The following is a 14,456-nucleotide window of genomic DNA, read 5'->3' on the forward strand; positions in this document are numbered from 1 at the left end:
GCAGGTGTGTGCCAGTCACAGGTGTGTGCCAGTCACAGGTGTGACAGGTCGCTCAAAACGACAGCGATTACCAACAAAAGTATATTGGGGCATTTTGGCAACTTCTTTGGAGGTACCCACACGTTTAGCTGTGTTGCTCATTCCACGATTGCACGATCCTTACAAGTTATACCTCGTTGTAAAGGTGACTAATCAACGATAAAAACAATATGAAATACAATACCATTGTTATTATTGAAACGGAGAAATAATGTGCAAAAGTTACGTTTCTGAACTTTGTGAGGAGTTCTAGTTAGCTAAATACAATTAGTATGAAATATAATAATTCTGGCCCCTCTAATTCATAGCCTTCTATAACTTAGAGAGCCTAAACTTTAAATTATGCACCAATTAAAGTCATGTTGCTGTAACATGATCAACACGCTTCAAATGATGAATTCATAAATACATGCTGCCATTGTCTTTCTTTCTTTCTTTCTTTCTTTCTTTCTTTCTTTCAGGTCTCATAACAAATGATAAAGAAATCCGGATTGTGATGGTGGGGAAGACTGGAGCTGGAAAGAGTGCCACAGGAAACACCATCCTGGGTTCTGAATCATTTAAAGCCAAGTTTTCACCCAAATCAGTGACAAAGACCTGCAGTCAAGCCAGTGGTGTAGTGTCTGGTAAAAAGGTTTCTGTTATTGACACTCCAGGCTTGTTTGACACTGGGTTCAGTAATAATGAAACCATTAAAGAGGTCAAAAACTGTATTACTTGTGCTGCTCCTGGTCCTCATGTGTTCCTGGCTGTGATCAGACTAGGGAGATACACAGACGAGGAGAAGAACGTTGTGGCAAAGATTCAGAAAGAATTTGGACAAAGTTCAGACAAATACACCATGATTCTCTTCACTCATGGTGACCAGCTTAAAGGTTCAATTGAAGAATGTGTGAAAGATTCTCCAGAACTACAAGAATTAATCAGCAAATATAGTGGTTTTTATCATGTCTTTAACAACGAAAGCAAGGATCCCTCTCAGGTCACTGAGCTGCTGAGGAAAATCAACCAGATGGTGAAGAAGAACGGTAAAAGCCACTACACCAACCAGATGTTCCAAGAAGCAGCAATGAAACAAGGTGAGAGAAACCAGTCATTACTCATTAACTCTTTGACTGCCAGAGTAATAGTGTAATAGTGTGCCACTGCTGCCAGAGAACCCCCTGGAACCCCTTCAAGGACCCCTGGGGGTCCCCGGATCCCCTTAGATGATTAGTAGTGTAATGTACATATGTAAACTCTTAATAAAAAGTTTGGAAGCTTAACTTCGGTTGATTATTTCTCCCCTTCAGTAATACCAATTGGTATTGTATTTTATATAATTTTTATCATTGATTAGTCACCTTTACAATGTGACAGTGTGCTAGTCACAGTTGTGTGTGTGACTGGCACCTGAACATGGGTTCTGCAACTTTGTTGAGTTTGTGTGTATGCTCCATAGCCTGGCATTGGCCAGACTGATAATGTGGATTCACTCTCACGTTCCTCCCCGGTATCAGTCTGGACTTCGGCCCATAGGGAGCGAGTATGAGAAATCAGAAAATGATCGGGCCAATCAGTGACTGCTTTTCAACTGCTGTCCGTACAACAGTGAAAAGCATTAAAAAAGTCTGATTTCTCATACTAGCTCTCTATGGGCCAAAGTCCAGACTGATACCGGTGAGGAACGTGAGAGTGAATACACATTATCAGTCTGGCCAATGCCAGGCTATATGTTCCAAGCAGCAACACTGCCCCCATGGAAAGATATCATGTTTGTCCCTTAAGGATAAGACCCGTGCAATGGGGCAAGTGGAAGCTGGTGTTCCGTTACGCAGAGTCGCAGCATTATTTGGTGTCAGCCCTGGTACCATTCCGTGAGACTGGTGAAGTCAAAGACAGACCACGAAGTGGCCGTACCAGGAAGACAACACCCCAAGAAGACTGGTTGATTCACTGAGGGACCATAGGCTTTTTATCTTCCAGAGATATCTGTCAAAGTTGCAAGACCCATGCTCAGGTGCCAGTCACACACCTGTGACTGGCACTCACCGGCCAGCAGGTGTGTGCCAGTCACAGGTGTGGCAGGTCGCTCAAAACGACAGCGATTACCAACAAAAGTATATTGGGGCATTTTGGCAACTTCTTTGGAGGTGCTACCCACACGTTTAGCTGTGTTGCTCATTCCACAATTGCGCGATCCTTACAAGTTATACCTCATTGTAAAGGTGACTAATCAACGATAAAAACAATATAAAATACAATACCAATTGTTAATATTGAAACGGAGAAATAATGTGCAAAAGTTACGTTTCTGAACTTTGTGAGGAGTTTTAGTTAGCTAAATACAATTAGTATGAAATATAATAATTCTAGCCCCTCTAATTCATAGCCTTCTATAACTTAGAGAGCCTAAACTTTAAATTATGCCCCAATTAAAGTCATGTTGCTGTAACATGATCAACACACTTCAAATGATGAATTCATAAATACATTCTGCCATGGTCTGTCTGTCTGTCTGTCTGTCTGTCTGTCTGTCTGTCTGTCTGTCTGTCTGTCTGTCTGTCTGTCTGTCTGTCTTTCTTTCTTTCTTTCTTTCATCAGTTCTCATAAATGATGAAGAAGTCCGGATTGTGATGGTGGGGAAGACTGGAGCTGGAAAGAGTGCCACAGGAAACACCATCCTGGGTCCTAAAGCATTTGAATCCAAGTTTGGATTCAAATCAGCGACAAAGACCTGTAGTCGGGCCAGTGGTGTAGTGTCTGGTAAAAAGGTTTCTGTTATTGACACTCCAGGCTTGTTTGACACTGGGTTCAGTAATAATGAAACCATTAAAGAGGTCAAAAACTGTATTACTTGTGCTGCTCCTGGTCCTCATGTGTTCCTGGCTGTGATCAGACTAGGGAGATACACAGACGAGGAGAAGAACGTTGTGGAAAAGATTCGGAAAGAATTTGGACAAAGTTCAGACAAATACACCATGATTCTCTTCACTTATGGTGACCAGCTTAAAGGTTCAATTGAAGAATTTGTAAAAGATTCTCCAGAACTACAAGAATTAATCAGCAAATGTAGTGGTTTTTATCATGTCTTTAACAACGAAAGCAAGGATCCCTCTCAGGTCACTGAGCTGCTGGAGAAAATCAACCAGATGGTGAAGAAGAACGGTGGAAGCCACTACACCAACCAGATGTTCCAAGAAGCAGCAAGGAAACAAAGTGAGAGAAACCAGTCATTACTCATTAACTCTTTGACTGCCAGAGTAATAGTATAATAGTGTGCCACTGCTGACAGCGAAAACTAGCGATTTTATTGTACCTTTGATAAATCATGGATTATTCTCTGTGACCTTCGTCCTCACGGAGATCGGCTCATTACACACACGGGGGTGTCGTAGTATAGGGGGAAAAAATGTCCGGTCGCGATCCCCCCATTCCAGAGCTATGCAAAAACAATAGAAAGCAGAGAAAAACTGACTTTTATAAATCCTTTAACATGAAAGGAAATTGATCACGTGAGTTCTGGGTGTACTCTTCTTCGGTGGTGCTTGGATCATTCACATCCCCCCCTCCTTAAGATTTAAGGAAGATGTCTATGGAGGAGTAACTACTGTAGTGGGAGAGTCTTGTCATACAGGATATGATTTGATTTGATTAACATTTGTCTGTTAATAATTGTCTATGAGAGTATGTTTTGCCCCCTGTCCGTCCGTCCGTCCGTCCGTCCGTCCGTCCGTGTGTCCGTGTGTGTGTCATTCTGTCTTGTCTGTGTACAGCTAATCTCCGGCGCCGTTGGCTTGCTCGCAGCAAAAACTGTGCACACACAGTCCCTGGATGACAGAGCAGAACCTCTCCCCCAAATTTTCACATGGGCCTTTTATAGCGCCAACAGGAGGCCGATTTGTGCAAAACCCATTTTTGGACAGTACTCCTACAGATTTTGGCCAAAAATCCCGCAAATCGGTATACAGTATCTCTATAGTCATAAAAAAAATATGTTTTTATCAGATTTTTCATATTCCACCCTGATTGGCAAAAATTGGCTTCCAAAGTTTGCAGGAGTACTCCGTTTCGAACCCAATGCCTCAAATCATGAACACAACATGCAATTTCCATGAAATTTTGCACACACATTCCCATTAGGCCGAGGAAGAAATGTCATTTGAAAATGTTCAAATCAGCCTCATGGTGGCGCTATTACAGGCCAATTCGTGTTTTTACCTATAACTGCACCGATCTGTGTAAAAGTTTGTATGCACACTCTCTAGAGGCCAAGGAAAAACCTTTGCCCTGCATTTTTTCACTGATCTGTTTGATTTTTCATATTCCATCCTGATTGGATAAGATCAATCTGGGAAGCCATCACCAAATAAAAAAGGAAAAACAGTGCCCTCTGCTGTTTTTTACTCTTTCAATTGGCTCTGGGGGGAGCATAATGGAGCACCCGTGCGCAAGGAAACCAGGGTTTTGGTCTGCCCCCTTTCATTCCCACTAACAATATTTCTACACGGAATACTAACACCACTTCTCCCAGAGAACATGGATCAATTTGGTTATAAGCCCACTTGTTTCTATGATGAAAGAGCAAGTTAAAATGTGAATATCTTTCTCTGGTTTTGTCTGCTCCGAGCGCTATTGTTAAATGAGTTTCGGCTTGTTTCTAGTGGGGAAGGAACGGCACACACGTTAATCCACTACATTTGATTGGGTAAAGCGTGGCCTGCTTCCTGATCTGAAGGCACGCCCACTTGTAGGCCAGTGCGTACACGTTATGACGAACCCCCCCGACAGATTCAAGCGGAGAGCAGAATCTGTTCTTGAGAGATTAGGCTAAGATTGACATCTAAAGTTTGCAGGAGTGGCCCGTTTTGAGCAAAATGGCACAAATCATGAACGCAGCGTCCGATTGCGATGAAACTTTGAACGCACATTTGCACTACGTTGAGGAACAAATGCCACCCTTTTCACATTGGCCTGTTATAGCGCCACCAGCAGGTCAAATTTTGCAAAACCAGAAAACAGTACAGGAAAACCTTCTGCACTTTATTTGTTAAACACAAATGCAATTAATTTAATATCAGTTAATGTCAGGTAATACCAGGTTTCTTATACAAGTCTGTTGTATTTTCTAACTCAGCGATAGTTTATACATCAGACCTGCATGAAGCTACAGACACTGACCCACCAATGTCAATTCCAAGGAATCCAAGCTCAACAAGTACAAGAGTCTCTAAAGTTGAAGGTAAGCAGATTCTATGAATAGATGTGCTATGAGCTGTTCACACTCTTTGCCTTTAGTCTGTAGTTCCTTTAAGTGCTTCATATACTGTGTTAAAACATGGTCACATGCATCATAATGAAACAGATCTAACATTCCATTCACATGATCACTTTCCATCCATATATTTTTATACTGGAAGGCTTGTTGGCTATTCCAATGATTGATGAGCCCATTTAAATCCCCCCAAAACAGATGATATAGGTGTATACACACATTTGCTAATATTCCATTAACAGAGGGATGGAAAGTCTTTGCATTTTAAAATGTAGAATGTTCAGAAACGTGTTTAAATGGGTTTGGCACAGCGTATCACCAAGAACTACATTTTCATTCCACTTATCTTCAGATAATCACTTTGTCGATGAATACCGGCTTGGCCTGGTTCAGACAGTGACCATGGTCAAACCCATCCTGGATCTGCTCCATCAGGAGCATGTTATCAACAGCGAGGGCTACGATAATGTGATGGTCAAGCGCACCCATCAGGATCAGATGAGGGAACTCTACACATTGTTGAACTGCACAAAAGCCAAAGACGTTTTCTACAAAGGTCTTGAAATATATGAGAAGGGTCTTCTTGATGAGCTGTAAGTAATACTCATTTATGTTCATCTGTAGACCAAACATTGTATTAGTACAAGACAATGTACCTTTTCAGGCCATGATGCTTTCACTGTCATTTGTCATTCTCATTTATCCTCTTTCTATTTCCAAGAGATTCACACTTTAATGCCAGTATATTCATACGTCTTACAATATTAACTAGAATTGTTTACCCAATATTTTCATCTTATGTTTTGTCCCTGTGGTGTTAACTTTGCATTAGGTGATCTCTTCAAGAGACAAAATATGTCTCTTTTATATATATATATATATATATATATATATATATATAGTTATAACCTATGAAAATGTTAATTAAGTTACTGACAATGTTTGGTTCTATAATGTAATGTAGAAATCGGTAGTACTTGCTATGCATCCTATATGTATAACGCATCATGAACATACTTATAAGGCATAATCTGCTCATAACCCTGGATAATCAGATTTATAAGGGCTCATAAATACTCATAATGCTTTATAACCATAACACATTATAAGGCCTTTTATAATGATTTATAAGTATCAAGTGTTATAATACTTAATAATTGCTGCCAAACTTGCTATGTATCCCAAATTAATTATCATAGTTATAATCCATCATAATCAATTGATAATGCTTTATTATCACTGTTATAGTGTGTCATAATTATTATAATGCATTATACTACGATTATAAGTTATTATAAGTGGTCATTTGTTACTTTATGATCATTTGATAAGGCTTTATTATCGCGTTTACAATGCCTTATTATCACTTATAAGGCATTATACTATGATTATAAGTTAATATAAAGTGAACATTTGTAAAATTATGATAATTTTATAAGGTGTTATTATTACATTTTTATCTCCTTTAAATCACTGTAATAATGCATTATAATTACTGTTATAATGCATTACACTATGATCATAAGTTATTATAAGTGGCCATTTGTTACTTTATAATCATTTAATAATGCTGTATTATAATTAGGGCTGGGACTCGATTAGAAAAATTAATCTAATTAATTAGAGGCTTTGTAATTAATTTATCGCAATTAATCGCATTTTAATCGCATATCAATATTTGACCTGAGAACAGTGAAAATCAATTTTTTCAAATGGATTTTAAGTCTTTGTGCTACCGAAATGGGTAGCACTTGCTATGCATCCCATGTGTATAACACATTATACACATACTTAAAGGGATATTTCACTTTCAAAAAAACGTTTGGTCATTTTATCATCTACTCAGGCCTTTGTGAGCCCCCCAGACCGTTTTTAAGTTGCTTGATTCAGTATTTAGATAACAATTTGAATTTCACAACAGGAACGCTCAGCCCAGTGCAACACCACCACCATCCAAATGAACAGCTGCTTCTGTCTCAGGTCAGTGCTGTTTAAAGTCATTTTTTGTTCTAATAATGATGGGTCATTCCTACTATTCGGTGCCATTTCAGCCTAGTAACTTTCTTCAAAAAATTATAAAATGTTTGTTTTGTATGATTTTGTTTTCATTGGACATTAAACTTACATTACACTTACACTCACATTACATTGCATTGCATTACAGTTACCATGTTTCTGATATAGCATGTAGCATTGTTGCATCAGACATGTCAGATCTTGCTGGGATACCATGGGTCCTCAGGTTTGTACAAACCAGCTGGAGTAATGTAAAGTAGGCAAAGTAAAGTATAAAAGATCTGGACAAAAATATAGTAATAATAATGTCAAGTGAAAACACTTTGTTATTCATTATGTTAACACATCATGCCGATCTTATAATTTCCTTCAATATCTAAAGGAATTGTTTTGTTCCTTATAGATTTCCTGGTGGAAACAAAAATGACATACATAAAAAGTATGGCACCTAACTTTCACCTAACAAAAAACCATTCCATTCAAACTGTAAAAAATCCAGGTTACTGTGGACACGTGTAGGGCTGGCCGGCGGTATGGATTTTTATTTTCTGCGGTAATTGCTCCCCGTTACGGTATGCACGGCAGTATGTTCCGCATATTGCGACGCGATACGCAGCCAATTTTAAAGAACCTGGTCTGGATGATGTTTTCTCTCATCTCTCGTAGTTAACCAGTCTGCGTGGCCGTGGCATCGTTCCAAATGTTTATATTCCATGACCATGACGTTAGCATAATCCATCAAAGATTATTGGAAAGCCTGATCTCAGATAAAAACTATTAGGATTAAGTAAAGTAGGGAACTTTTCCCTGTTTGTTAGGAAAGAAATGAAACAGTCGTATTTTTTGCGTCAGTGCCGTGGCGTGAATGCCGTCAATCGATTGATCTCGGCTGCCGGAAATAGCAGATCTACAAGCTCGGTGAGCTTGTAGATCTGCTCTTTTTGACACGTGATGTAAGACACTATCGTACGACGAGGTATATATATGAGAGTGAAATTACACTGGCGACTCCGACCCAAGCCAGTGATGTGTTCTACCGTGGTACGCTGCATACACCGTATGGCCTGCAGACTTTCTTCGTCGCCACCGTATACATCCAAAAAACGTTCAAAACGGCGTATCTGATACGTTGATACGCATCTGATACGATGCACCCAGGAGTGGCTGGGCTGGGGGGCGCAGCAATACAAACAGCAATAATGTGGTCTAACTAGTGGCTTATGATGTGTGTGGCTATTGTATTGTTCTTGAGGTGATAATTAATGGCTGCTGGCAACGGAATTCATACATTAACTCAACGACCTGCCATTCAGTGAGTAGGCTACAGTACTTCATTAGTATTCGCGTATGAAAACGGTAGTTTCAAGTACTTGAAAATAATGTAACTCAAACAGCTTATGCTTACTTTTTATACATCGTGTTGTGTGTGTAGACTATATATATTCAATCTAACAATTTCTGTAATACTAAAGCCAAGAAATAATTAATTATCAGGCACACACACCAGTGGCGTTTGGTGGATTCTAACGTTGACCGGGCCAGAACCGGTTTGACGGCTAAACTGGTTTTTAATGGCCACTCATTAACAATTCGGCCGAATGCAAATGAGCCCCATTTGAAAACAAAAGGCGACTTTCTGTGGTCGGCTACAACAGAATAGGGTGAGAGCTGCTAATGTTGATTTTTTGTTTTTTTCCCCCTGGATCTTGCCCCTACACAGGGACAAGCTGGGTTTACAGACCGGGCCATGGCCTCGTTGGCCCCAATGACGATACGCGCTTGACACACACAAAAGCAAACCCCCATAAGTTTAATAATGGACTGGCCCTGCTCTGACTCCAGTCGATCCCCACGGTGCCTCCCCCCTCTTATCAGGGTTGTAAATCTCATCTTTCTACAGCAAAAGTGCAACACTTTGGGACTCGCTGTCGCTGAGCTTGTAGATCTGCTCGTTTATAGCTAGAATAGACATGTCATGATATTATGTTCATGAATAATCACAGTCACACTTAACAATGATATGTGTTTAATATGGTAAACTTTTTATTTCACTCGTATAACTTCCACCGGCAAAAATATATTTTTGGGTGGCTAAATATTTAACATGAATATTTTGTTTATAATGTTTTTTGTTTTTGTTTTTTTTAATCGCGGTAATGAACCCGTTTTACAGCACCGCGGTATGCCGGTATTGCGGTTACCGCACCCAGCCCTAGACACGTGTGCTTGTACTTTTCTCCTATATATTTCACTTTAAACACCCCAAAAAGTCAATGGGAAAGTCAATGTTATTTCAACTGAAAACCCCTAGAGAGAGAAGGACAGAGGAGAAGTGTTTTCGTAAAGTCACTGTGGCCACATTTTTTACACTACAAATATTTATTGTACATCATCAAGTGCGCACAGGTCTGCTCTCCGACTTAATCCAGATCTAAGCTGTGTGATGTATACATTTTTAGTTAGGACCATTAATATAAACCCATTAATATAAACTCTAGCAATCAGTGCAGCTGGTGCTAGCTAATCTCTCAGTCATTGGCTGTCAGGCAGTGGTGCTGCAAAGTAACTAAGTATATTTACTCAAGTACTATGCAAGTGCTTACCATGCGCAGTTTAATTTTGAGGTCCTTTTACGTTCCTTTCCATTTTTGTTACTTCTACTCCACAACAATGACAGCATTTGACAGCTTTAGTTACTTGTTACTTTGCAGATTTTATTATTAATACAAAACACACAGTAACCACATACAGCCGATCTACAATGTGACACGTTATGAGCTTGTAGATCGGCTATATTCTGATTTGAGTACCTTTACTTTGGTACTCAAAGTATATTTTGATGCTAAAACATTTGTACGCTGTAAGCTCTAAACCCCCCCCCCCCTCATCCTTCTGCTTCCTGTAGTCCACCACAATCTCCTTGGTTTTACTGACATTCAGAGAGGTGATTGTCCATACACCACCGCTCCTCCCTGTAGGCCGACTCGTCGCCACCAGAAATCAGACCACTACTGCCGTGTCGAACTTCAGCCTCTCTGCAGCCTTAACAGACAGCTGGGCAGACAGGAGCGGCTCATGGGCGAAGGTGTTGTGGCGCTTCAACGCAGTGCTGCAGCTCTTGAGCGGCTCTCTGGGCTGGGGCCTCTGGCGGCCCGATCTACCCTGGAAACAGCGGTGCCACCAGCTGCTACACCTCCACCACCACCAACAGTAGCAGCAGCAGCTCGCTCTCCTCCCAACACCAGAGCGGGCCGCCAGCCACCAGCTCCTCCTCCTCATCCTTCCCGTGGCCAGCGGTCCTGTCGTGGCCCACGGCTGCGAGTGAGGGGAGGAAGAAAACTGCCGTGACCTTGACCTCATGCACGACCATTTTTAGTTCTTTAGTTTTGCCAAAACATTGGAAGGCCTGTTTTTTTTTTCTTGATTATTGAAGGCCTGTTTTTTTTCCCCTTGATCATTGAAGGCCTGTTTTTGATAATGACATCCCATGACATATACTGTATACTGGTTATTAAATGTATGTTTGCAGACAAGAAAACATATCTATAACGTGTCACATAGTCACATGTAAATGGAAGGGCATGGATTGAGATGCTCTCAGAGTTGATCTGAAATCAGATTAATCTGTAAAAAATGAATGTGAACACTACAGGGTGGCAAATACCATCCCCTGAAACCCCAAATAACACTCCTGTTTACTACTAGGAGGGCGATTTGTCATATTTTCACAATGACCTTGTTGGAAAGCTTTTCATTATCCCTTTAAGACCGGGAACGCATCTGTGTGTCATTTTAAGATTTCTTTGGCTTTTCAAAAATTGCAGATCTACAAGCTCATAGCGCGGCACCTATGAGCTTGTAGATCTGCTATTTTTGGAAAAATCGTGAAAATGTGTGCAAATCTTTGAGTATATGTATATTTAAAAAAAAAAAGCTACATTATTTTACTCAAATCTTTGCTTTGCTGATGGAACAACATATTTTGAGTTGGGGATCCGCGGCCAAATACATATCATTTTGCGGTCCTATATGAAAACCACTGATATTATAGCAACATAAGTTTTTTCTTAGGATTTTTGTTAGGATTTAGAAGACATTTGTAGAATCCCCAGAAGCAACGATTTGAAAAATGTTTGCTTTAAAAAATATATATATTCAAAGATTTGCACACTTTTTCACGATTTAAAAAAAATAGCAGATCTACAAGCGCTATGAGCTTGTATATCTGCTATTTTTGAATAGCCAAAGACATCTAAAATGACAGAGATGCGTCCCCGGATTGAATGGGTTAACATACTGGTGTAATGTAAAATTGTAAAAATTCAACTAGATTGGAGAACATTTTTTCAGTATTCCATACTGTTTGTACAACACTGATTAGTAGCATCAGAGTCCACAATCAATTATATTTCGAGTGTTTATTGAGATAATTACAACTGAAGATATTTGTGATGTGTTGAGATGGAATAAACATGGAACTTAATGAATGATAAAAACTGAATGAGTTGTGAAAATATACTTGTTCACATTCTACACTTAAAGGATATTTCACTTCCAATTTTTTGGGGGGTATTTTATCGTCTACTCAGGCTTTTGTGAGCCCCCCAGACAGTTTCTAAGTTGCTTGATTCAGTATTAAGATATTTGATACATATACGACAGATGTTTTCAATGAATCTAACATAAAATGGAGTTTACAGTTACAATGGGGTTTATATAGGAAGGGGGTGTGTCTGATAAAAATGAATATTAAATATCTAAATACTGAATCAAGCAACTTAAAACTGTCCGGGGTCCTCACAAAAGCCAGAGTAGACGTTAAATGGAACCCAAACACGTTTAAAAGTTAAATTTAAGCTAAGTATTGTTTCCAGAGCCTCCAGGTCAGTCCAATGGTTAGCTCCATAGAATCCTGTGGGCAGTTATCGTGGGATCCTTAAGGATAGCCTATGTTGACTGGGTATGTTGTGTTATTTTTTTGTTATTTTTGTAATATCTTGTAATGTCTGGGATGAGTCACTGTTGAAGGGTAACCAGATGTTTCTTGTATGTGTGGTTTATTGTAGGAAGGAGGTCAACTAGCCATTCAGTTTTTCCCACGTGTCATATTTTATATTTAATATCTCATATTTCATATTGGAGACTGGGTTTTGTCAGTGACGGTCATGTATGTTGGATCCTGTGCAATGGTAGGGGTGAGGTAATGGGTAAATACTGGCATGGGCCATTAATTAATTTGTCATGGTTTGGATTTTGTGTTTGTTGTGTTTACTTATTTATGACTTTGGTTTTGTGTATTGGTATTCTTTTCCTTTTGGTTTGCTGCAGGACCACGTTAGAGGCCCTTTTTATCATGAAGCCCTGAAGATTCGCCCCCTATCGCCTATTAGCCCCATTTTAAGATCTCGACCACCCAGTCATAGTAGTCTAATCCCCCCCATTCCCTTTGCTTTTGTGGTTTTAATGGTCATTGTGGAATAAACGTGACACTCTTGATACATCGGCCTCCTCCAGTTCTGTTCATTCTGAGCCTGTGCCTATTTGGCGACCCTTACCTTGTTCAGTTACTGTACATTGTACAGTATATATGTTACAGGGAAATTGGAGAACCAGGGAAATTGGAGAAGGAGCGCTCGTTTTCACCGCCCCCCCAGGCAATTCTGTAGAACCAACACTAGAGGGAAATGCAAGCCACGAGGCTTCCCAACCACAGTGCACTAACATATACTGTATGGCCCCGCACACACACGCACACACACGCGCACACGCGCTCATGCTTTCAATTTGGTTTATTGAAAGTATGACTGTTAAGAAAATGTTATTGTGTTCTGGCTTTTAACATTTGTTTTAGTTTATCCCTGACACACACACACACACACACACACACACGGATAGTAATCCATGAAAAGATCTATTCTCTCCCTATCGGTTTACAACTCGGACGGCGCTGATTCGACCTGGTTGCTATGTGGGGGGGAACAACAAAAGCCAGCTCCGCCTCGCATCAAAGCTCCGCCTCGCGGCGCCGCCGCCTCCTCCTCCTCCTCCTCATCACACCGCCTCGCATCAAAGCCCCGCCTCGCGGCGCCGCGTCCTCCTTCTCCTCCTCCTCCTCGCGAGCCTTGCGTAAAAAAACCCTGTCTCGAAAAGCCCCGCCTCGCCCCGAAGCCCCCCGCCTAAAAACGAGCGCTCCGTTTTCAATTTCCCTGGTTCTCCAATTTCCCTGTGACATATACAGTAAATGGATGGGTTTGTATGATCCCTCACTCCTATATGTATGGGTGGCGTATAGTCACGCATACATGCTTTTCATGAGCAGTGAAATGGTAGGCTGTGTGTGCTAGCATTATAGATATTTATGGAATCCCACTTGATATAACACCTATTATCCAATGATGCATGCACTCACTTTGCAAACTATGCACAACCTTATATATATCACCTATCCAACATAAATTTGCATGTATAGGCTACTGTACACACGCACGCGCGCGCACACACACACACACACACACACACACACACACACACACACACACACACACACACACACACACACACACACACACACACACACACACACACACACACACACACATACAGTGCACCTTTCTTGATATATCTTGTTCAAAAGTAGATCAACTTCTTTGGGTGTTGGTTCTGAATGATACAGCTGTGTGTGTTGTGTAACTGTAGAGAGATCGTGAAGCTACAGGAAAACATATGGAGTGTGGTTTAAGTTTCTGAGACTAAAATGTATCAGATAAAGATCAGATGAGAGCCTAGCCGAGGAGTGTCTTTTTCTGGTATAAACAGTCTTTGTAGTGATACAGTAACGACTGATCCATAAACCTACATTATAGATATTTATGGAATCCCACTTGATACAACACCTATTATTCAATGACGCATGCACTCCCCTTGCAAACTCTGAATAACCATATACATATCACCTATCCAACATCAACTTGCACGTAGGCTACTCTGCGCACACACATTTCTTGGTATTTCCTGATGAAAAGTAGATAAACGTCTTTGGGTGTTGGCTCCTGACTGATACAGTTGTGTAGAGAGATCATGAAGCTACAGGAAAACATATGGTGTGTGGTTGAAACGATGAGGACTAAAATGTATCAGATAAAGATCA

The 14,456-nt window shown here is 40.4% G+C and overlaps 1 protein-coding gene across 1 annotated transcript; it reads left to right on the forward strand.

Annotated features, from left to right (window-relative positions):
* Window positions 1-374: 374 nt before the first annotated feature.
* Window positions 375-10,657, forward strand: LOC308075677 (GTPase IMAP family member 8-like; the record flags this gene model as incomplete). Its single annotated transcript, XM_080415625.1, has 4 exons — window positions 375-1,118; window positions 2,623-3,237; window positions 5,646-5,886; window positions 10,288-10,657. Exons 1-4 carry the CDS (start codon window positions 449-451, stop codon window positions 10,655-10,657), a joined length of 1,896 nt encoding a protein of 631 aa, XP_080271751.1. The 5' UTR covers window positions 375-448.
* Between the last annotated feature and the right edge of the window lie 3,799 nt (window positions 10,658-14,456).

The sequence above is a fragment of the Gymnoscopelus braueri genome (genome assembly GCF_963280865.1).
Source record: "Gymnoscopelus braueri genome assembly, chromosome: 20".
NCBI classification, from domain to species: Eukaryota; Metazoa; Chordata; class Actinopteri; order Myctophiformes; family Myctophidae; genus Gymnoscopelus; species Gymnoscopelus braueri.